General features: G+C 41.6%; 3 protein-coding genes across 6 annotated transcripts; 1 reads left to right on the top strand and 2 right to left on the bottom strand.

Annotated features, from left to right (window-relative positions):
* Positions 1-108: 108 nt before the first annotated feature.
* Positions 109-12,331, bottom strand: ganabb (glucosidase II alpha subunit b). Of its 3 annotated transcripts, none has more exons than XM_077577346.1 (25): positions 12,079-12,331; positions 10,288-10,389; positions 10,080-10,188; positions 9,693-9,820; positions 9,297-9,476; positions 9,082-9,147; positions 8,079-8,121; positions 7,905-7,980; positions 6,800-6,896; positions 6,504-6,684; positions 6,228-6,381; positions 5,853-6,088; positions 5,256-5,382; positions 5,057-5,136; positions 4,013-4,153; positions 3,818-3,914; positions 3,608-3,709; positions 2,612-2,855; positions 2,389-2,453; positions 2,170-2,246; positions 2,011-2,085; positions 1,788-1,901; positions 1,599-1,708; positions 1,373-1,473; positions 109-1,287 (listed from the first exon to the last, which is right to left on the bottom strand). In XM_077577346.1, exons 1-25 carry the CDS (start codon positions 12,096-12,098, stop codon positions 1,178-1,180), a joined length of 2,835 nt encoding a protein of 944 aa, XP_077433472.1. In that variant the 5' UTR covers positions 12,099-12,331; the 3' UTR covers positions 109-1,177. The 3 variants fall into 3 exon arrangements, with proteins under 3 accessions (XP_077433472.1, XP_077433473.1, XP_077433475.1); XM_077577347.1 differs by having other exon boundaries at positions 6,228-6,348; XM_077577349.1 differs by lacking the exon at positions 9,082-9,147 and having other exon boundaries at positions 12,079-12,330.
* An 800-nt stretch (positions 12,332-13,131) lies between these two features.
* ints5 (integrator complex subunit 5) lies at positions 13,132-20,575 on the bottom strand. The gene is made up of 4 exons (XM_077577345.1): positions 19,826-20,575; positions 18,804-19,056; positions 16,181-18,157; positions 13,132-14,237 (listed from the first exon to the last, which is right to left on the bottom strand). Exons 1-4 carry the CDS (start codon positions 19,900-19,902, stop codon positions 13,530-13,532), a joined length of 3,015 nt encoding a protein of 1,004 aa, XP_077433471.1. The 5' UTR covers positions 19,903-20,575; the 3' UTR covers positions 13,132-13,529.
* A 435-nt stretch (positions 20,576-21,010) lies between these two features.
* On the top strand, positions 21,011-22,988 carry rarres3 (retinoic acid receptor responder 3). Of its 2 annotated transcripts, XM_077577862.1 has the most exons (5): positions 21,011-21,146; positions 21,594-21,634; positions 21,896-22,004; positions 22,208-22,476; positions 22,564-22,988. In XM_077577862.1, exons 2-5 carry the CDS (start codon positions 21,626-21,628, stop codon positions 22,678-22,680), a joined length of 504 nt encoding a protein of 167 aa, XP_077433988.1. In that variant the 5' UTR covers positions 21,011-21,146; positions 21,594-21,625; the 3' UTR covers positions 22,681-22,988. The 2 variants fall into 2 exon arrangements, with proteins under 2 accessions (XP_077433988.1, XP_077433989.1); XM_077577863.1 differs by lacking the exon at positions 21,011-21,146 and having other exon boundaries at positions 21,245-21,634.
* Positions 22,989-22,999: the final 11 nt, after the last annotated feature.

Below are 22,999 nucleotides of genomic sequence, written 5' to 3'. Positions count from 1 at the left end.
ATTCAAGATACGCACGTGGCAAAAGTCACTCAAACTAAAGTAAATACTCTGGTAAAAGTAGAAATATTGATTGCAAATAACTACATTAAAAACAAGACAAAAACATACTTCTATAACATTTGGTCATCTTTATTTTCACTTGGTCACATATTTTAATGGTTAACTGACAACTCAGAGCTAATCTGTTCCTTTACTTCCATTTCCACTGTATCAAGTTGAACCCAAAAAGTTGCAGCAACATTTACAATCATAAAAACAATGCAAAAGCAGACACAATTTGACAGAACAGGACAAAATCAAACTCCCAATGATCAATTAGGTTTATGGACTGACTTTCTAAGGTCTAATTCAGAAAACACAAAGGGGGTTTTACCTTGCAGATTTACATTTAAGATAATTGAGACCCATAAAATCTGGAAATGTTGGGATTCAAGAATGAAATCGAAACAACTCTTAGGTTGTCACAAGTGCATTAAAAATAACAGTAAACATGTGGAAATGCAAACAACTAACAAAAACAAACAAAGATAACATGTCAACAGGATGACTTATAAAGGTCAGTGGTTCAGTAGCCAAAAATATTTATATTTCCAAGAAGAGGGTTGTTCAAAAGTACAACTTTTTGTGCAGCAGCTGATCGACATGACCCGTTACCAAAGCGCATAGAATTACTTCCTTACACATAACTTCATATGTCACTACTTTGTGAAGAGGCTGAAAAACGACAATTGTCAACTGAAAAGGCGAGACGCAGGATAAATTGTTTTCTTCATATCGCAAAAACCTAAAAATAGAAATTATGTGTTGGGTGAAAAATTAATCTGTTTTGTCATACCATGTCAGCAGACAGAGCATTTGCTGTGACAATTACTGGCATATCCATACCTCAGATGCTCAGTAGAATATGAGTGGATTTGTTAATGATTAAATATGAGTTTTTTTATTTATTTATACATTACACAAAAGTGGGGCACATGAGCGTATAGACTTTTACTTTAGATAAGAGTGTGTGGGGTGTGTGTGGCGCTTGACATACTGTATGCAAGTGAAGTGTGTATGTGTATTTGGAAGTGTTGCATTTATGTTCAAGTTTACACAGTGGGGTATCCTGTTGTTCATTTCTCTTCTCTTCAGTCACTGTTTCCTCCTGTTCCTCCCTCCTCTGCGGTCTCCATGGTTACTGTAGCATCACAGTCCAGTCGGTGCCTGCGTTCACGCCGGGCTTGCGCAGCGTCAAAACTGACGTGGAGGCATCAAAGTCAAAATCAAGCTGGCTCATCTGAGCATCTATGAAAGTCACAAAAAGAAATTAAAGCAACATACAAAAGACGGATGCACGTAGTAAGTTAAAATGAAGAAAAGAAAAACGCACCGGCTGTTTTCAGGGTAACCTTGGTGGGCTTACTAGCCCCCATTATGACGATGCGTTCAATGGTGGAGTGGGTAGAGAAATGGGCATCTGGAGCAAGGTTTCTGTGGGGCATTAAAATTCATTAAAAAATATATATATATATATTTACCTGCAGCAGTGTTCCAAAGCATATGCGCCTTTTTCCGAATCAATTATCATTTTTGAAATTCTGTTCGTTCAAACTCACACAGAAGAGAGATTGTTGTTGACAAGCGACAGCCTCCTGTGAATGAACTCCTTCTTCTCAAAGTTGAACGTGTGTCCATCGTCGATGTAGAGTTCTCCCTCCGCAGCTCTCTGTGGGAAACGCGACACCTCTTTGAATACCAAACGACAACTCCCAACGCGTAGTGTGACTGTCAAAGGTTCGGCGTACCTGATGGCCGAGGGCAACGTACACGGTGTAGGGGTCATGCTCCATACAGGTGGATGATCTACGCACTCGAAGCTTTCTGGGAATAATGGAGCCGCCGCGCTGGAAAACCGGGATCTGGCGTGAAGATAGAAAACACCCGAGTTATGACTGGAGGATGAAAATGCACACTTTAAGTAACAATTACAAAGGACATGTTGATACACTACATGTGTGTGTGTCTTACAGAGCTCATTGTGACAGGAATGTAAAGATTCTGGCCGCCATTGTGCTTCTGGAAGGTGTGGACATCAAACCAGACCTAACGGGGTACACGCAAGAGTGAAGACTTTGAACGATGAACACCAGCAAGTCAACAGAGCATGAAAACTTTTTTTGTCTGTACCTCTTCTTTTCCTGGCAGGTAAGCAGTTACTCCAGTGGCTCCCTCTTCAGTGACGGGGTGCACCAACAAGTCTTTACCTGCGGCAGAGGAGAGAAAATGTTAAAAACACCAGCTAGCGTAAGATTGCCTGATTTGGTGCCAACGTTAGAACTAGGATGAGGCAGCAAAAATATATGGAAGCATAATAGTCATATTTATTTTTTTGTTATTTGGTCTCACCAATCAAGAACTCATCCTCCAGAGCATAAGTAGCAGGATCCTGAGGATATTCCACCCACAGCGGCCTGGAAAAAAAAGAAAAGAAAAACCTAGTAGCAAGCTGGAAACATGCCAGTTTAATCAGCCAATTGATTTTTAAAAATCAAACATTTAATATCCATGAGGAGATCACAGGTGTTAATTTAATAAATTAAAACATAATCAGTTGGGAAGCAATGCTCACCTCATGACTGGATGTCCCGTGCGATACGCGTGGTAGAACTGCTGGTACCAATACGGCAGCAGCGTGTAACGTTGGCGCACGGCCTCTCGGATCAGAGCGGTGTTCTCCGGGCCGAAGAGCCACGGTTCGCGACGGGCCGTGTCTAGGTGGGCGTGGGCCCTGAAGAAGGGCTGGTAGGCTCCCGTCTGGTACCAACGCACCAGCAGCTCTGAGCTGGGGGACTTGAAGAAGCCCCCAACATCAGCTAGAGGACAAGATGAGCAAAGATTAACTTGAATGAACTCATTCACGCTAAGCCATTTTCACTAAAGCAATCCTCTTCGCTCCGGGCTATTTTATTGGATTTTGACTGATTTTGCAAGGCTCACAGAATTTTGTGTTCTATTGCTATAAAAGCATGGAACCTACCAAAAGAAAGATTAGAGTCTCTTCTTTTATCAGGAAAAAAGTATATTTCTATCTGTTTCCGTTTTGCAGCAATTAGCATTAGAATATAGCTAAATTTAATCATTATTCACAAATCTATTTAGAAATGCGAGTAAATGAGACCCCCAACATAGCCCTGGTTGATCTCTTTTGCTCTGCTGTCACCTGCTAGTAAGTATTTGGGTTAGTTTTAAATATTTGTATGTACAAGTATAATATGCAGCAGTCAAAACCTATTTAAAATAAAATAAACAAAAAACTAAATTACAATGGTAATATGTGGTTTTGCCACGGCAACAGACCATGTATTCATGACAAAATTAACTGGCCGAAAAACTGTCTATATTTATGGAAGGTGTTTGTAGGAAGCATAATGCAGTATGTTATACTATTCACTATTATGTGGTTTAAAAAAAAATACGTTTTTTTATTATTGTCTTTTTTTAAAAATTATTATTGTTTGTCATTTGCTTTTTTGTATTTGTTGCTTTGGAAAACTTGAAAATCATAAATAAAATATTGGATAAAAAAAAACAAATAAATAGATGATCTGGGACAAAAGGCACTTACCGCCGCAAAAAGATATTCCCACCAGACCCAAACTCAAACACATAGGGATGGAGATTTTGAGGTGGCCCCACTCGGCAGCATTATCGCCAGTCCACACAGCACCTAGAGATGCGCAAACACCCTTGAAACACTCGAGCATCGTCTCCTGTTGCTTCAGCAAACAGTGACAGAAAGTTTGGTGGAGGGCAATGAATGCAGACGAAAACTCACCATAGCGCTGTGACCCAGCAAAGAAGGCCCTGGACAAGACAAAAGGTCTTTCCACTCCTCCTGATCTCAGGATCAGGCCCTCCGCTGTGGCCTTGTGCTGCAACAAACACGACAATTAGGACAACATCACATGCAAGTCTTCAATCACAAGCGATGATCTTGCTAAGCTAATGTTCTGTACGTCTTGTTGCTCACCACGTATAAGCCATAAAGGTTGTGCAGGTCACGGTGCTCCCAGTCACCATGCTTTGCGTCCTTGTGCATGGTGATCTCAGGCCCGTTGAATATTGAAGGCTCGTTCATGTCGTTCCATGTATACACATTCTCCATAGTGCCCTGTACAATAAACATTATCATATGCGTCATACAATGTTTTGGTCTTATAGGCTATGCTTATGCTAAAATACAGGCAAATAAACCATGACTTGATATGAATATGTTTACCTACTTCAATTAGAGTTGTAAACTTACTAAATACTTTTTTTTTTTTACTTTTGACTTTTAAGGGTGTAAAACATTCACTACAATAACTTCGCAAAATTCTACCAAACAAGTGTGGAATAAACATAAGTCATAAATCAGATTACAACAACAATGCAAACAAATCTATCTTTATCAATTCGACATTTTATGTTTCATGAAACAATGCATGTGTATTGCACTTCTGAAGCACTAAACCTATCTAGACACTATATTACCGCCCCCCCCCAAAAAAAAAACTAGCAGAACTACAGAAACAGAGCTTTTTTTTCTCCTCTCAACTGCAGCCTTTGCAATTTGAAAATATCTTTCTACAACAATATGATGTCGATTTGAATTTGACTAATTGTTCAGCTCTATGCTTAACACTAACGCACAATGGAAAATGCCATTTAGGTTAATGAATATTGTCTGTCAATTTGAAAGTTGTAACAACAAAAGTCACAGCCATCTATGCTTTATCCTGTGAAAAACTAATTTTACTGCAGTTTACTGCGTAACTTTCATTTGTCTGTATTATACTGCCCCCTGGTGGCTGAGTTACACACACCAGAAGGAGCACAATGCGGGGCTGTGATGAAATAAAGACATTTGCATTCCTTCCAAAAGGGAAAGCTGATTCGTGAGACAAATGTTTTGAGTTATGAGCATGGTCAAGGAACAAACTAAGCTCATAAATCAAGGCACTACTGTACCAATCAGTTAATTTAAAAGTTATTGCCATATGTTAAACTCCACATTATCGACCATCGGTCTCACCTCATACTGGTCGTAGGCAAACTTGCTGGCCCACCAAGCCCTCATGTCTTCACGGGTGAAATCTGGATAACCGGCACTGCCTAATAATAATAAAAACATCATTCAAGACAAGTCTAACACAAGATGGGCATGGTTATATGGTGGGGATGCATCATCATCATCAAACAACTATTCTCACACAATTTTATCATCGTCTTACCAGGCCAACACCAGCCTTCATAGTCGCCGCCATCTTTATTCTTTGTGTAGAAACCTTGAGACTTTATTTCGTTATGGATCTTGTAGCCGCTGTCCACTTTGATATGAGGGTCCACAATGGTTACCATCTATTACACCAAGAGGAGTTGTTAAACATTTAGAAAAATCAGTGTAGACTCACAGTACATTGAGGTGCCTGGAGTATTTTTAATTTTCAGAGTGATCCCCCCCCCCCTTTCACTGTCAATTGTTCTCACACCTGCTATTTGCCAGATTTTTATAAGTGATTATTTTGAATGGGCAATTACAGCATACTTATTTTCAGGGATGCCCTCACGTGTGGGAAAGGAGAGCCACAGCGGCGGATTTGTGTTTATGAAGCCACAGCGCATACCCAGACATGCCACCCCACCAGGCCCCACCTCTTAAAGGCACATACATTACAAGTACATTTTATTTTTGAACATTTTTGTGTTACGTTTACCGGTAAAACTTTTTTTGGGGGTCTCTCTAACCTAAAAGGGCTCACTGTAAACCGATTAACTGAAACTCCAACATGAGCTCCGGTTGTCTCTTTGGCCCAAACCCAGGTAGGTACCTTGCGCTTCTTATCCATGAGAGCCTGAAGCATTTCCTTGGGTGCGGGGAACTTGTTGGCATCCCAGGTAAAATAGCGTTTCCCATCCGTGTGCTCAATATCAAGCCAGATGAAATCATAGGGAATGTCATGCTCATCGAAGCCTGCATCCACCGACTGTACGTCTTCCTGATCGTTGTAGTTCCAGCGGCACTGGTGGTAGGCCAGTGCGGCCAGAGGAGGGAAGGCCTGTGTGCCTGACCAAAATTAAAACATGGATTATTCATCCTGGTGGGGAAAATTACAAATGAAACAATGGTTTGTCCGTTTGTCAATTTATAATTAAAATTTACTGAGTGAATCGTCATTTCATGACGGGTGACATTATAATCCCACCTGTCAGGGAGGCATACTGTGAAAAGACATCTTTCGGTGTCGGGCCCAGCATTATGAAGACATCAATGATCCCGCTTTCAGAGAACCAATGCACATCCGTTTGTGGCGTCTCACTGGAGCCCTGCACGTAATCCAGCATTTTTCCAAACACAGTCTGAAGAGAACCAAATAAAAGCAGCTGGCTAAATTGGCAGCTAGTTGGCATTAAGTCTCACAATTATGAATAAAACATCTTTTAAATTATGAAAGATATCCAGCATGGGAAGAAGCACAAACCTTCCCTGCAGTGTTGGAGCTAATGTCAACCCATGTCTCAGCAGCATTGAGCCAAAACATTCCTGTGGTCCGCTGGGCATTGTGGGCCAACATAACAGGCACAGAACCATAAATTGCCATAGGATTATACAGCTCGTATTGGAACACGTCCAAATTATACAGCCGATATGGATCTCCATTACTGAGAGGTGGACACACAAAATATAATTAGCCCTTGCAGGAAATCCCACACTAAACAAGCACCTTTTTGACCAAACCCACTTCACACATATTCATATATTTTGTTTGCGGCTCACTTTGTAGTTTTAAGTCGCAGGTTGTCCGCGTGTTCTGGAATGCCATAGACATGCTCCACCCCAGGTAATGAGAAGTCGAGACCGATAGAAGTTGGGCCTGTAATATGAGCACAGCCAAATTATTACTATAAAAACAAGAAAGCAGTATTCGACATTTGTTACAGTTGTATTCAACAGCCAATCATAAACCTGTGTGACTTTAGAATGTGGCCCGCCACCAAACTGAGTGTATGATCTCCCTCACACCACTGTTCAACTACCAGGATGGATTTAAACCAGAAGACGTAACAATTTAATAGGGTCTACTGAAAACCCTTACTTGTTTGTATGAGCATCAGTATTATAATAGTTTTGGATTTTCGTTTTTAAGTGGAAGTCAAGATTATATATGCGACCTCACTAGTCTAAACATTAGATTCTGATTAATATTACATTTGTGGAATACGAGTTATGAAACAAAATCCAGCCGTTTTTTTTTTCCATCTCATTTTGTCACTTGCTGGCAACGACCAATCTCAGATCACCTGTTTTCTGAAACTGAGCTGTGATTGGTTGTTACCTGATACCCGAGCAACATTGATGTCATCTTCTGTTGACAGCAAGTGGCAAAATGGCCGCCCCCTGAGATGGATAAAAATGGCAGAATTTTGCTGCTTAACTCATATTCCATTAACACACTATCAACCAGAACACCACATTTAGACTAGTGGAGCTGCATCGAACATATTGCCCAAAAAAAAAATCTTCTTTTTTCGAAGGGGGCGGGGGTGACTTCCCCTGTAACTGTTTTTTAAAGCGGGTTTGTTAGGTTGTATTTTTTTTAGGGGAAAACAATTCATTTTGTCAAGCAGAAAATTTAATTTACAAAACAAGAAACAATCAATGTGGTGTGATAAACTACAATTTCCAAACGACTGTTTAGCATTCCTTCTTCTGTACAGCCGAACATACGGAAATAAATACTGTATATTCCAAATAAACCCCAAAAACTCATGTAAACATGAAATTAATTTACAAAGATTTTTTGTTATTTCATTGACTATAACCTGGGTGGGTGTGGGTAGACGGCACTAATACTCACTATTACAATTTGAAACTGACTTACCATTAGGTTTGCTGTCTGTAAATGATTTAAACGTTTCCTCCCACATGCCATCTTCATCTTTCTCTTCCAATATAGCCTGCAAGGTTAAGAGGGGGAAAGAAATAACATCTTATTAAGAAGGATTTTTTTTTCTTTCCAGATGCAATTGCGGGATGTAGAATTTGTGTGTAGGACCTCATCTTCCAGATCTGCATCTTCAGCCTCTGTGTCTGCCTGTCTGCTCCATAGCACAAGATAAAACAGCATAGAAGGGGATATGTTAAAAAAAAAGAGATGTTTGGAAAGCAAATGTTTAAGATAATACAGTGTACAGCTATTTAACTGGGGGGAAACGAGTCAAACACAGACGACAGCTGCCACCATAGTCAAAGGCAACGAGTGCTCTAACAGGACCTCAGAAAACCGTGCGACTTCTTCCCTATGTCCATACATTTACTGTTTTCTGGTCATTGTGGGAAGTGAAGCCTATTCTACATACAGTTGTGGATGTGCTTGATTTGCAGCAGCAAGCATGCAGGCAACACGTGATTCCTAAGATAATGACAGATCAAAGAGATGCAGATGCTGCAGGGTTAGCGACCAAAGCAGCACACTATGGGTTGGGATAAAGACAACTTATTGACACTGTTTGTGTGTGCATTTTGACTAATGCATTCTTCTATTAGAGCCATTTGCGCAATCCATGACACAGCAAGCAAAATGAAATACTTTTTTTTTTTTTTTTGTAACAGAGTAGAGCATTTCTGGAATAATCTCAGCAGTGATGGTGTTGACTCTCCTAAACTTGAAAATTCTCAAAGCCGCGTGACTTGTTTTTATACATGCAATTACCGGTAAGTAACTGTCTGGTCAAGAAAACCAACAAGCTCATGCAAGTTTAGTTTCTTGTTTCAAATGAAATGACTAAACATGGAAGGCCTAAATATCACCATGTTAAGAGAGAAATTATTTAACTTTGTATTAAATTTCATCACCAGCAAATGAATTGCACACTCAGCACAACATCAACACCACCCATCAAAAAAAGCATATCGTCCACACATTCTCTTTTCCCTCATTTTTTTCAGGGTAAAGCTGAACTTTTTTTTTTTAAAGAGACACTACAAGTATTATTTATACTATACTATTTACAGAGTAGTACAAGGAATATAATACACAGCATTTTTAAAGTCTTTACCTAGAGAATACACTTGTGACATTATTCCACACACTAGCCAATGTGCTAGTTATTAAATAGGAGAAACTAGGGCGATAAGGAGAAGAGGACAGAACGAGTCAGACAATTCTCAAATGAACACGAATAATGTCAAAAACCACTGAGCGAGGTATTTGTGTAGTTCACAAACGAGGGCAGGCGATTTTCAAAGTGTGCGTGTAAGCGTGGTCTCTCACGTGTCCTTGCGGAGCCTTAAGTGCTCAAAGGCCAAAAGGCCACGCGAGTTTAGGGACAGCAGCACATCTCGCCCCTCCATAATGTCCAATCGGAAGGGCCGTGCACTGACAATGACCCTTTGAGACTCCGCCCCCAGGGACAGAACCACTCCGTTCTCATCCTGAGACAAGAGAGACAGGCTGAGGGGGAGAAAAAAAGAGAATGATGAGAGACTGCTGATATCAAGTGAGAGGATATGGGTTGGGATCAAGTAGCCTAAATTTAAAATTTACAATATTTATATCGACATTTCGTTTGTCTCGTTGCTAGAGAATCTGCAGGAGTTGAACCGTAATGTTGCTAACATTCGTCACCTACCACTTCTCGCAGGAGGCAAGCACCCATGAGACACTTACGGCTCTGTAGGCGGCTCTCTGATGAGCACGTCTGGGACCTCATAGCGAGCCTTCAGCGGCTTCAGCTCATTAATCTTCACCCTCGTTATGTTTCCCTGGAGACGATAGAGCTCCAGGAGCAGACGCACCTGCGTGAGCAGGAAAGAGCACAAAAGAATTGGAATGGTGTATGCGATGCATCCTTAGTATCAAATTCATGCCGACAAATCATTCGGATTAGCAGATATGCCTACAAATAGATAAGACTTTTTTTTTTTTTACTGAAATTTTTTCACAAAAGCATTTTTATTTAGACTGTTCTTGCATGTGGATTCAATGATGCGCTTTAATGTTTGCCTACTGTGATGTCCGGGCTGGTTACAGTGTCTTCCATTGTGGGTGCTGTACCTTGTTTTTGTCATTCTTGAGCTGCAGGGTGAGTCTTGTGTTGGTTAGCTCCATAGTCTCTAGTAGGGCTCGATAGGGCGACTCACCAGGGGTCAATGCTCGCTGACGTCTGTAATCAAAGTTTAAAGCAAGATGGCACAAATGTGATTATGTAATTAAACGCAAGTGAATCCATGCTTCCATAAATCTATTTGACGTGTTAACTCACTTGCAGAAGGCACTCTGGTCACAGGTTTTGAAGTTGGGTCTCTCCACAGCCAGTGTCCCACTGAGACATGCAGCAAGCCAGAGCAGCAAGACAGGTGCCATCCTATAAATGGAATCAAAATAAAAGGAAGATGCAGATGGATTAAGCACTGAAACTGGTCATGTGGGCAAAGCAAATTAGCTCAGCGTACAGTACTGGCCTAAGAAACCATTAGTATGGACTTTGGATTTTGTCTAGATCCCAAGGTTCTGCCACACCCTCCTCATTTTAGGACTGAATACCAAATTTTCAGTCACTTTGAGAGCACTCAATGGTCAGGCTCCTCCATATTATGTGTATGTGGTGTCATTTTATTGTCCTGTTATGTCATTGCAGTATTAAACAAATACAATACAAAATAATACAAAAAGAGTTGCATGTTTAATATTTGTCTTTAAAAGTATTTATGTTGTGCCAACAGGGACCCATGAAAACCTCAAGGACCACATGAGTAGCCCCCTGGGTCTCTTCTAAAATAGGCTGACCAGTTAATGGGATGGAACATTGTGCTTTTTTAGGAATACTGTAGAGGTTATTAGTTTAAAAAAATGTAAACACTTGCAAATATCTATGGAAATAAAACGTTTATTGTACCTTGTTGAATTACTGTTGAGAATTATTGTGAGAAATCATAATCAGCAATGGCATCTTCACATCGATTGTCATTAATTCTTACAAACTTAAGTTATTGTAATTTGAGCAATTTGTTATTTTAGAAGTGCCTTTGCATTAATGAATAGCCAGGAAGAAGTACCTGTTGGCTTCGAAAAGGTTGCTGACCCGTGTTGCAAATGAGTTGTGCAGTCCATTGCCCCCTTTGTGGAAGACCACCCCCCTTTTGATCCAAACTGCCTCTTCAGTGGACTTCTTTTCTTTTTCTTTTTTGCAGTTACAACACGTTTATTTAGGCAAACAGGATTAGATTGTGTTTACTTATACTGTATATATGGACATGACTCGTTTGTTGAGGAAGCGGTTCGGAAAATGAATGGATGAATGAATTAATGTACTTTTTTTTCTTGGATTACCTGTAAAATATTGTGATTCTATATTTTATAAATTAAAGACTGTATTCTAACTGTGCCGAACATTTGTCCTGGTAGTCGACAGACTCCTGCTTCTACGATTTGACCACGATATCAATTAAATTCGCATTCTAAAGCTAATTTAAATGGAATCCCCTCAGCCGGAAAAGTGATATTAATATTATGTGATCGATGTAACCTGTAATAATGTGTCCGAAAGGAAAAACGTGAATAAAACAAAACAAAGTCAAGTAATCAACTGATCACTTTAAACGACCGTCAAATGAACGCATCAACGCTTGAAATTCTACCAATGAAGCTACAGCATTAGCTAAAGCTAGCTACCATTCTTCGAACTTCTGGGAAACTATCAAAACAATTATACAGAAAATTATGATAATTTCACATAAAGACAAACACGAAGTGTTAAATGGATGGACGGTTGTCTGACTGCATCGTTGTCCTTATTTAACAGTCTCTGTTTTGTCGTGCTAACTAGTTAGCAAGATTCCTAGCAAAGGCACAGGTTGACGGATGAAGACGTGTATTCAATTGCGAGGTTCTCGACTGTAAGAAAAGGGTTTTCTCTGGTGGTCGGTAAATGGGCAGACAATAACTCTGCTACTACAACTACCCCACTCGGCTTAATACGCGTGAAAACACAATGCAGCAAAATAGGATAGATAAAGAAACTGTCACAATGATAATGCGAGACTGCTAGTCCTACCTTTCATCGAAGGCGGCCATCTTGATTATGCCCCTGGTCAACTCCGCCTCAGATTAAACAAGTGGAAGATTTTTCAATTACTGTCCAAAACGCTCACGTGCAGCCCACCGGGATGACGAGAATTCAACATAAAAACGCCCTAAAACGACTTGTTTAAATCGAATAAATAGACATGTTATGGTTATTTCATTCATTCATGTGTCTGCTCCGAGTGATTTCCGCCTGGGGTAAAATTGGATTAACGTGGACGAGCTTGTATCCTCTCAGGCACGGACACGTCATCGCCAACTCTTGTGACTGAACAATAGTTTCCCTACATTTCGAAATCGCAAAAAAAAAAAATAATAATAATTCTGGTTGCAACAATAAATAACTTGAAAATTTGACGTTATTTGAAATACTACATATTTAGCTAAAACAATAGCCCGAGGATCCAAGATTTCCAGGGCCCCCCCGAGCATCATACATTTTCAATTGTTACTCTTGTAGTTTATTTTAAAATGATCGTTCCGAGTAGTAAGTACTCTTCCATCCATTCTGAACTATCTTCTTACTGTTCGTGTGCAGACTTGATTCAGGAAGAGGGTAACAAAAGAAACTCGTGAGTACTCATCAAGGAAAAGGACATACTTGTAGTTTTCTCATTGAATGGAGAAAAGAAGGTGAGAGAAAAACGTTTTATCAAAACAAAGGGTTCAACGTTTTTTTTTTACAGTGACAGAAAGTCTGTGACGAACAACAGCAAGAGCCAGATACTCTTGCTAGTTGCAGTAACACTGCTGTCTGTGTTAACCGAGAATGCAGTCGAAATGATGGAGTGAAATAGGGGACGCATAATCACAAAGAAATTAAATACTAATACCAAAGAGTGAGTTTATACATGTTTTTGTAACGTTTTATTAAAAAAAAAAAAGTACCTTATTCACCTCTTTCTTGAAAGCTCCTTTGTCGGGTTCTCAAGCAAAACTTCAAGTAGCTAAAATAGCAAAATGATCAAAGTTACAGTTAGAAAACGGCCCCAAAATACATTTGTATCGTAATTCAAGACACATCTGACAACTATGGGATTTATTTTTTCCAAGTGGTACAAATCCAAGTTTGCAATTTGAGCTTTTTAAGGCATGTAAACCAATTTTAAAAGCAGGATAAATTTTACATTTGTACTGATGATCCAATGGTAGAAATGAAAGATTTTAATGACCAAAGCAGAATGAAATATAAACGTTCCATTTTGTTTGGATTAAGTGCAGGTGAGTCAAGATTCAGCACACTTTTCTTCTTCACAGAAACAACTGGTTAGAAAAGTATAAAGTCTAAGAATATAGTACAAAATATATACATGCACACAGCTGCACGTATGAAAGTCAATGCCAGTGACAGCCGTGCCACTCTTAGAACAATGTAACACAAACATTTATTTCCCTCCCTCTACATACGCTCCAACGTATCTCTCAGAGCTGAAACCTCCAGCAGAGGTGTCCCAGTCTGTCGATGTTCTTATGCAGGACGCTGTGAATCGGTGACACGTATCGTGCCACGTCACCGTCCCGGGAGAAATCTCTGCAGAAAAGACCCTTATCCGGGTTGAAAACGAATTTCTGCGGCATGGGCCCGTTGGCCCTCACGTACTCCCACACTGCCAGCAGCAGCAGCCTCACCTCAAACGGCGCGATGTGCGAGAAAGCTTCGTGGACGTTATCCAGCACGGGGGGCAGCAGCTGACCCTCGCCCATGCAGGACACCAGGAGACAGGAGGCCTGCAAGTGCCACGGGGAGTCTGTGGACGAGGCTTCGCGAGACGCCTCCCAGTGTGCCAGCAGGGTGGCCAGGAGGCCTCTGAGCACAGCTGAGCAGTAACAAAGAGCCGGGCGACCCGCGGCCACGACCTGAAGCAGCGTGAAGAGCACAGGGTGGGCTTCGAAGCAGCGGCGAATGTGAATGTCTCGTTCCACTGTGGTGCGAGCGTGCTCCTCCGGAGGCCAAGACAGCTCCCCGTTGGCCACGTCCGGGCACACGTTTTCCACCAGGGTGACGGCGACCACCTTGGCTGCCTCGGCGTTGATGGGCGGGGGTTCATCGGGGTCCGCGGGTGGCCGTGAGCCGTTGAGAGCGGAGGAGCTACAGCATTGGACCACCACAGTCAGCAAGGTTTGGATGTTCTAAAGAAATTAGAGGGGGGAAATGGAAAAAAAAAATTTTAATGGAAAAAATATCTGCCTCAAATAAACACCAAATATCAAAATTTATAGAAACATGGTCTAAGTATATAGAATTGTTTAACCTAATTCTGGTTACTTAATTCTGTCTGTTAGCAAGAGCCACTATATCGTGATAACTTACATTGATGTTTCTGCATTTGGCAATTAATTATATTATATTATTAGTATGGGATTTTTTTTTTTTTAATAGGCTTTAGGTGAACTGATGAATACACACACCCTCGCACACACACACAAAAAAAAAAAAATATATATATATATATATATATATATATATATAAAAAAATAAAAATAAAAAAAAAGGGAGAGCAATGATGATGTCAAATCGAATGAACAATACTGAGCTCTCCTAAAAAAAAAAAAAGAAAGAAAAAAAATAAATAAATTAGAGGGGGGAAAACAGTGATGCGCACATTTGAAGACAACTCATTATTTTGTCTCTTTAGGCACAAATTAAGACACATCCTGCCAAGCAGTTTGGTTCAGATGAGTACATCTTGATCAGGCTTGCTTAACTAAGCTGTGCAGGGAAAATTTATATTCAACTGACACAGCTATAGTTTTCTAGACTAGTTGTTCTCAGTCTGTTGTCACCAAGTCATGATCCACTTTTATGTTCTCACACCCCAAAGAAAAAATCTACACATGGTTACATGTTGAAAGTGCCTTTTCAGAGCACATTATTACGATACACAATATGAACAGAATTTCACTTAAATCTCACAACTGATCTTTTTCTTTTTGTAAAGTCCCATACATAAAGTACTAACTAAAGCAATAACTCATTTCCAGAGGTGGCCAATCCAGGTCCAGAAAGTAAAAACCCAGCCACAGTTTGGCTTTAGCCCCTAGTGCTAGCTAGCTAGCTCCCTAGCAGATAAACGAGCACCACCAAGTTATTCTGCAAATATAAAAGTCCAATTTGGGATGAGTTTGAAATATTTCACTGGACAAGGGTTTTTTTTAGTTTACAGTGGGGTTGCTACTAGACAGAACCCCAATTTGTACTTAATTTGCGATGTGCCGTAGTCCATTACTAATTTAAAGTAAAACAGCAGTAAAGCAATCATTTAAATTTGTAATTTTATCAAATGAATATTAGACGATGAATTGATTTATGAAATTAATTGATAATTATTTTGCCAATAAATTAATCATTTAGTGATCTTGTTTAATTTAAAATGGTCCAAATGCTCAGAATTTTAGCCTCTTAAACAGTAAATACTCTGATATTATATATTCTGTAGTTTACGTTCATTAAAAATGTTTTAAGGCTATAAAACCCCTCACCACACCCTTAATACACTTTTCTCATATACATTTACATTTTCTCACAATTCTTTCTTGTTTAAACACTCAATGTTCAAACCATCATTAAAAAAACTACACTACTGTAAAAAAAATTAAATAAATCAAAATTTTTGCCAATTTTCTAAATTGTTGTAGACCAAACCAGTAACTGAATGTTATTTTGTTTGTGCATTAAAAAAAAATACAGGGATATAATTAAACTTTTTTTTTACCCGATTCATCAACAAAATAATAAATACAATACATTTTCAAAATAATCGTTTACTGAGCGTTTTTTTGTGTGCGCTCAGCAGAAACCAGCTGAGCTGTGATTGGTCGTTGCCTGAACCCTGAGTAACATTGATGTCATCTTCAGTTGTCAGCAAGTGGCAAAATGGCCACCCTCTGAAATGGATACAAATGGCTGGATTTTGCTTAATAACTCATATTCCACAAATGTAATATTAGTCAGAATGTCATGTTTAGACTACTGAGGTCACATATAACATTTTGTCAAGAAATGTTTATGGTTGACTTCCACTTTAACACTTTAAGGAGGTTGTGTTTTTATCCTCAGGAGTGACTCTACTCACCAGGGTGACCCCGAATGGGTCAGGCTGGGCTGCCGCAGTACGCATCTTCAATCCCTTGCCGATCACTCCAGCGTGAAACACGGACCACACGCTTCCTGAAAAGTTGACGGTCGTACCGAACCGGCAGTTGATGTCCAACAAGGAATCTCCCACATCAGGGGATCCCGACTGAGATGGCACAGGAGCGCCCGACATGTCTGCAATCTGCCCCCCGAAGAGCTCGGTGTTGCCTTTATGCAGCGCTCCCTCCACCAGCTGTTGAAGCACCGCCTTGAGAGTAAGCGGAGAGTACGCAGCGAAACGGGACAGCAACTGGACCGAACAGCTCACCGCCTCGGCTGCCTGTCCCCCGTCCCTCCCCGCCTTCCCCACTTCCCCTCGCCTGCGCAGGGCGAGGAAGAAATGAGCCACGGCAGCACGAGAGAGCAGGAGGAGGTGTGCCGGCGAGGCGGCGCGAGGGAGCGGACTGGCCGACAGGAGCCGAACCGCAGCGTGGGACACTGCCGGGTCGCCGTGGAGAAGGAGCGGGCTAAAATCGTGCAGGTGCACGGAAACGGCGCATCCCACCTGGACGGCCATGGTGGACTGAGCATCCGGTGTTCCTCTTTGGTCTTCGTCTTGACTTTGTATAACCGTGGCCAGGTTTAGCAGCAGCTGCCGGAGCTGCCGGGGCCCCAGGGTGTGCGTGTGGATCTGGGCCACGGAGTAGGCCACCGCCGCGGGGATGAGCCCGGCCATGCAGGACGAGAGCGTGTTGTGCAGCTGCCAGGCTAGCGCCAATTCCTCCGGGTTGCGGGCCTGAGTGAGGATCTGGCAGAGGGCCTCGGTGGCCACGCTGGGGCCCCCGTACACGGACAGCAGGCAAAGCAACTGATGCAGCCAGAGGTGCCGCTTCCTCTCCAGTCTCAGCGTCTCGGCGCACAGCTCGCCCACGTGCGTCTGCAGCTCCTCCAGGAACGGGATGACAATCTGCGGCTGAGGGGAAGCCGAGTGATGCGGATGTCCGTCCGCCGCCTCCGAGCGGTTGTAAACCAACTTGTGGAGGTGCAAGAGAAGCATTTGCAGGAGGCTGTCGCAACCTTCTCTGACGCCTTCGTGAGGGGACGACGTAGGACCGGAGATGATGACTGAGGCTGGCGTGGCCGTGTCTGCCAGGAAGCGGAGGACCCGAGCGCCCCCTGATGGACTTTGGCATATGAGATGGACGGCAAGGCCCAGCATGTTGTCCAGTTCGTCTCTGGGGAGTCCCTGCAACAAACTGTGCAACTGGAGCAGAACGGGCGGGCGCAGCAAATCCACCAGCTCAGCAGAGACCGCACCGAAAAGATTTGGGGACATGGCGGCCAGCTGAAGGAGAAACGGGACCGCGGCTCGACGTAGCTGAGGGGAACCCTCCCAGGAGGTTGAGGACGAGGTGGGAGACATGGGACTGGACGGGCTCAGGCTCTCCTGGAACATCCTGAGCAACTCCTTCCGGATGCTATCAGAATGGTGCGCCGCCAGATGTCCCAGAATTCCCACCACCGAGCCGATCTTTGGCACTCGGCTGCCTTTGTCCACCCCGTTCACCACCAGCCCTTGGTCCTTGGCGCCGTGGGAGCAGAAATCCTTGAGCCCGCAGGCCAGGACTCGGCTGATGATCGTCCCCGGGAAGGCGGAGCCGATGTGAGCCACCACCCAGTCAAAATGCGGGGAATGCTGGACCGATGTATCTAAGAGTGCATCCACGCAAGCATCGGGGCACCAGGCCAGCATTGCGGCCAAACACTGAGAGTAGGCTTCCATGAGGGAGCGGGTGGCGGCGCAGGACATCCAAAGCTGCAGAAGCTCGTTTAGGCTGGACGAGTGGGGGGCCACCCTCCGACCGGCGTGTTTGCTGCTTAGCTGACCCAGTAAGTCCACTGCCCAGCTGGACACCAGAGGGGCCCAAGCGCGTGGGTTGAGGCGTATGAACTCAGAGAGGACGCCGTGAACTTCCTATCGGCAAACAGAAACAGAAAACCAAATCCAGGGTCAGAAAACTTTATTGACAGAAGAGAGTTGATTTAAAACACAAAATATTAAGAAGGTAGGAATGCACTGATAACTTTTTTTTTTTTTTTTTTTTTTTTTAGAACTGCGCCCTAAAAAAATACAAATAAAATAAAAGAATAATTCGAATTATAAACCCCGAATGCTCATAGAATTTTTCTTTGTGTTGTTATTTTTTTTTATTATTAAATTTGCTTTGCTTTTGTTTTGCATTTTCTGTAGAATTGTTTTGTTTTTTGGGGCGCACAGTTTTTTGTAGCCTTTTTGGAGTTTACAAAAAAAGAAAGTGCATAAAAATACAAGACTACTCCTTGAGAACACCACAAGTTACAGTATAAACCAAAACTCACAACTTAAATGATACTTTATATCACACCATTGCTTAATTCTCCTTACTCAATGTGCCGTGTCGCAGTGTGTTGCCCGCCCTGTCTGGTCTCAGCATGGTGACAGTGTTTTTTACCCGGGAAGTATATGACAGGCTAGGCAAGTGGTATTGGTACATTTTTACAAGAACGAGAACAAACCTACAGTATCAGCCCCTTGAAGATGCTGATGGAAATGTTCTATAATAACTTTGAAATCCTCCCACCTGAATGATGTCCTCAAGATTTGAGCTGATCCCAGAACTGCCATCGCCCTCGGTCTCCAAGTGGTGCAGGAAGACGGAGACATGCTCGTCATAGACACCCCTCAGATGCTCCAGAACAGCTCCCCGACAGGCCGGCACGGAGCGTAGCAGACGCACAGCGCAGCGGGCGTGTTCCCGGACACTGAGTTTGCGACCCTGGACTGTGTCAACGCCACTGATGAATGACTTGATCTCTTGAGACAGTTCCTGGCCACTAATGGAGAAATGGGAGCAGGAAGTTAGCTCTTTGACTGCCAGACGTTTTCAGAAAAGGGATGCCGTGGGTGCCAGCCGATTTAAGCATTTTGACTGATCTTTCAAGGTCCACAGAAAATTATGTGTTTGGACTATGGAAACACAAAAAATTCCATTTTTCAGTAATCAACAATAGAAAATGGTTAATTTCACCTCTGTTTTGAAACAAACGTCTTTTAACGTCTTTGGCACTCCTCCATAGGGTTTTACTAAACGTTATTTAACGTTTTTGGCAGTCAAAGAGTTAGGGAGGAATGATGGTGAGTTTTGATGAGGAAACTGATGAAGCAAGGGAGTTCGTGCAATTCAGTTAGCGCTACAAAACATAAAAATGAGTAACAAATGACTACTTCTCCACAAAGTTGATGATCCTTGTTCCTTTTTAATCTCTGGGGAAAAAAAGGTAAAATACTCCATTCTATGGAAGTGATCTTTTTGGTAAGTGTTTCTGCCTATATTTTTATATTTGGCAACAAAAAAAATGTACCTAATCTAAAACATACGCACACACAAATTTCCTTACTTTTAGTAATGTATTTACTATAAAACAAAATAAGTAGAATGATGACAAAAAAGAAACATTTGAAATCTTGTCACTATGTTTTTGGTTGTGTAGAGCACACCCTCAAGAGTTAAGTTTGATAGTCAATGTAAAAACGGTTGTGGCGTGGAGTTCAACCACCGTGAGGCAGCCACTAGCCAGCCGCTTCCAAGCGCCACTCACTCACCTCAGGACAGTCAGCGGTGTGTGAGTGTGTGAGCTCTGCATCGCATTCAGCGGACTCCCGTCAAACACCACAGACATCGCTTGCTCTTGTAAAATTGAAGTGTGACATCAAAAACCTCCCAGCGGCTCCGTGGCTTCAATGGGAGTAATTATGACACGTTTATCTTATTATTCTCTGTCAAATAGCGAAGGGAAGAATACGCCGAAAGGGCGCTCCTTGGCCGGAAGTTTCTTCTTCTTCGATGGAGAAAAGTGAAACGATGACGTCGACTGATTTTGTTAGCGACATCATGTGTCCATTTGGAGGTTTTACATAACTACAAAAATAAATGTATTTTCTTTCGTCCTTCTGATTCATGATTTGTTGGTAAAATATTTGTATTTGAAAGTGGTCATTGCGTTTTCAGGTTTTTTTTAAATTTGTTTTTAACTTTTGCAATTATAGTTCTCCCACCTATTACGTGTAACGTTTGATTAAAGATAGTAAACATGTAGTTTTGATTTCACTCTTGTAATTTGTGTTCAGATTGTTATTATTATGATGTAGATTATAGTACTGTAGACCAGTGGTCCCCAACCACCGGGCCGTGGGTCATTTGGTACCGGGCCGTGGGTCATTTGGTACAGAAAGACAAAAAATTGCATGATTTTTTTTAATTTTTTTCGAAAATGTTTTATTTTGAAAAGTGGCCGGATTCCGTCTGTTACATCTGTCTCACTTGACAACTCTGTTGTTGTTGCGACGTTACGGACACCGTTAATAAAGTTGCACATGATTACACAGTAGATTTACGTTCATTATTATTATAGAGAAAATACCACCGTTCTTTTCTTGTCATTTTATTTTGTTTTTATCAGCTAAACCTTTAGATTGGGCCGTGAAAATATTGTCAGACATTAAACCGGTCTGTGGTACAGAAAAGGTTGGGGACCACCGCTGTAGACGGTAGACCAGTGGTGATGCTATTTTAAAAAAAATCTATTCAATTTTCAAAATAAAATAACCAATGGAAAGCCGCTCGATAGCAAATTAACTAATACAAATCTGCTTTTAATTTCTGATATCTAAATGTTTTTATATATATATATATATACACACATAAAAGTACATTACATAGAGCGCATTAATGATTCCATTAATTTAATTTACTTTTATTTCGAAGGAAAATAACCGGTCAGTTGATCTGTGACAGACTAGCCCTCCAACGGGCCGGCAACGACTCTTGTCTTGCTGGGGATTTCCAGGCAATGACTTTCGATTTACGATTTTATAATGTGTATGTCATAAAACATCAGTGGACCCATCCGCTCTAGCTTCCGAGGTAAGGACAGATGCACTGAAAACGAATCTTAACCGCAAAGTGATGTTGCCTTTCTAAAAAAAAAAAAAGATTTTACGAGGCTATTTGAAGTTTAGTCTGGTTGACTGTTGACAGTGAGGTAAGGGCAGTCTCTCGTTTTGTCGTTTATAAATGTCAATTGATTATAATAATGACAGCAATAAGTACTATAATTGCCAGTGGCACAACCTAAAACGGTATTTAAAAAGACATTCTTTAAAATACACATACACAAGCACATACGTTTCGTTTCTTTTGAAAACGTTACACACACCCTGGGTTATCATGTGATGAGGGTTAGGGGCAGTCACAAGTATTGTATTAAGCTTACAGTCAGTCAGCATAGTTCACATTCAGATACAATTCGTGCAACGGGATTCGCCAAATAATTCAACATTTGTCTCCGTTTATTTTCCTCTTTTTTTTAAGTGTCAAAGTTTGAGGAAAAATTCAACACAGACATGGAACAGGTAAAAGAATCCTCTTAAATATTTTATCCTCTTTTACAGCCAAGCCAGCAATACTGTATTTAGAATTATGTTTTTTTAGGAGATTTTTTTTTTATGTCACTGTGCTTTTTATGATTTGAATGGGTGTAAGTTAGATATGTGTAACTTACTAATATATCACTTATACACGCATTTGGGTTAGATTGAAACTGGTGTAAACCCAAGACATGAAATAGCTAACATATACCTTTGTTTTCCTGTTTCTCTCCTCCCTCCCAATAGTACGATGAGAAACCGCAGCCTGGCGACTTGTTAGAAATCTTCCGCGGCACTTACCAGCATTGGGCCATATACGTCGGTGATGGCTATGTGGTTCATTTGGCCCCAGCATGTGAGTTGTGATCCCACCAAAAAAAATGCTGACCAAAAGTGCAACACACACAGTGGAACATTATACAGTGGCTATAGGAAGTCTACACACCCCTGTTCATATGCCGGGTTTTTGTGATAAAAACTTTTTTCCATTATTAAAGTGACCGACCTTTCACCAGCATTTTTTGTGAGATCCCCATTGTGTCACTCTTTCAACCGTAGCGGAAGTCCCGGGTGCGGGCGCGAACAGCATGATGTCCATCGTAACAAACACGGCCTTTGTGAAGAAGGAGGAGCTGTGGAAGGTGGTGGGTGACAGCAACTGGAAAATCAACAACTTGCTGGACAAAAAGTACGAGCCCCGCCCTGTCTACTTAATCGTGAGGGACGCACTCGACCTGGTGGGCGAGGAGCTGTCGTACTGCGTTGTGCGTAACAACTGCGAGCACTTTGCTACCCTGCTGCGTTATGGCAAGAACCAGTCTCGGCAGGTAGGTGGTTACCGACACTGTAGTCATTTTGTGTGTTTTTAAAAAAATATATATATATATAAGTTCCCGTGTGACCTTTCTTTGCAGGTGCGTCAATTTGGCGAGGCCGCTGTTTTGACAGGGGCGTTTGCCTTCGGTGTTTTGGGCGTAACAGCTCTGCTGACAACTTTGCTAGGAAGCAACAAAGATAAGCACAAACAGTAAAACAAAACAGAAACACAACGGCATTTGATTTCATCGACATACTGTAATTTGTAAAAGGGAGTCGAACTCACTAATGTAGCACTAATGGGAAATAGAAGGACACTTATTTTTATGTGGTATCACCTCATGATTGGGAGGGTTTGCAATATACTGTAACTGAGATTTGTACCGTTTTTGTATGCTAAGTTTCACAAGAATCTGAAACTTTCTGTTTGTAAGTCTAAATAGAAATGAAGGGATGGTGGTCTTTTTTGCATTCTCTCTTCTTTAAATTGTCTAAATAATGCAAAATAAAAATTTTAAACTCACCGGCTCAGTT

Source organism: Vanacampus margaritifer, chromosome 10 (assembly GCF_051991255.1).
Source record: "Vanacampus margaritifer isolate UIUO_Vmar chromosome 10, RoL_Vmar_1.0, whole genome shotgun sequence".
Taxonomy (NCBI): Eukaryota; Metazoa; Chordata; class Actinopteri; order Syngnathiformes; family Syngnathidae; genus Vanacampus; species Vanacampus margaritifer.
This window is presented reverse-complemented; position numbering and strand designations above follow the sequence as displayed.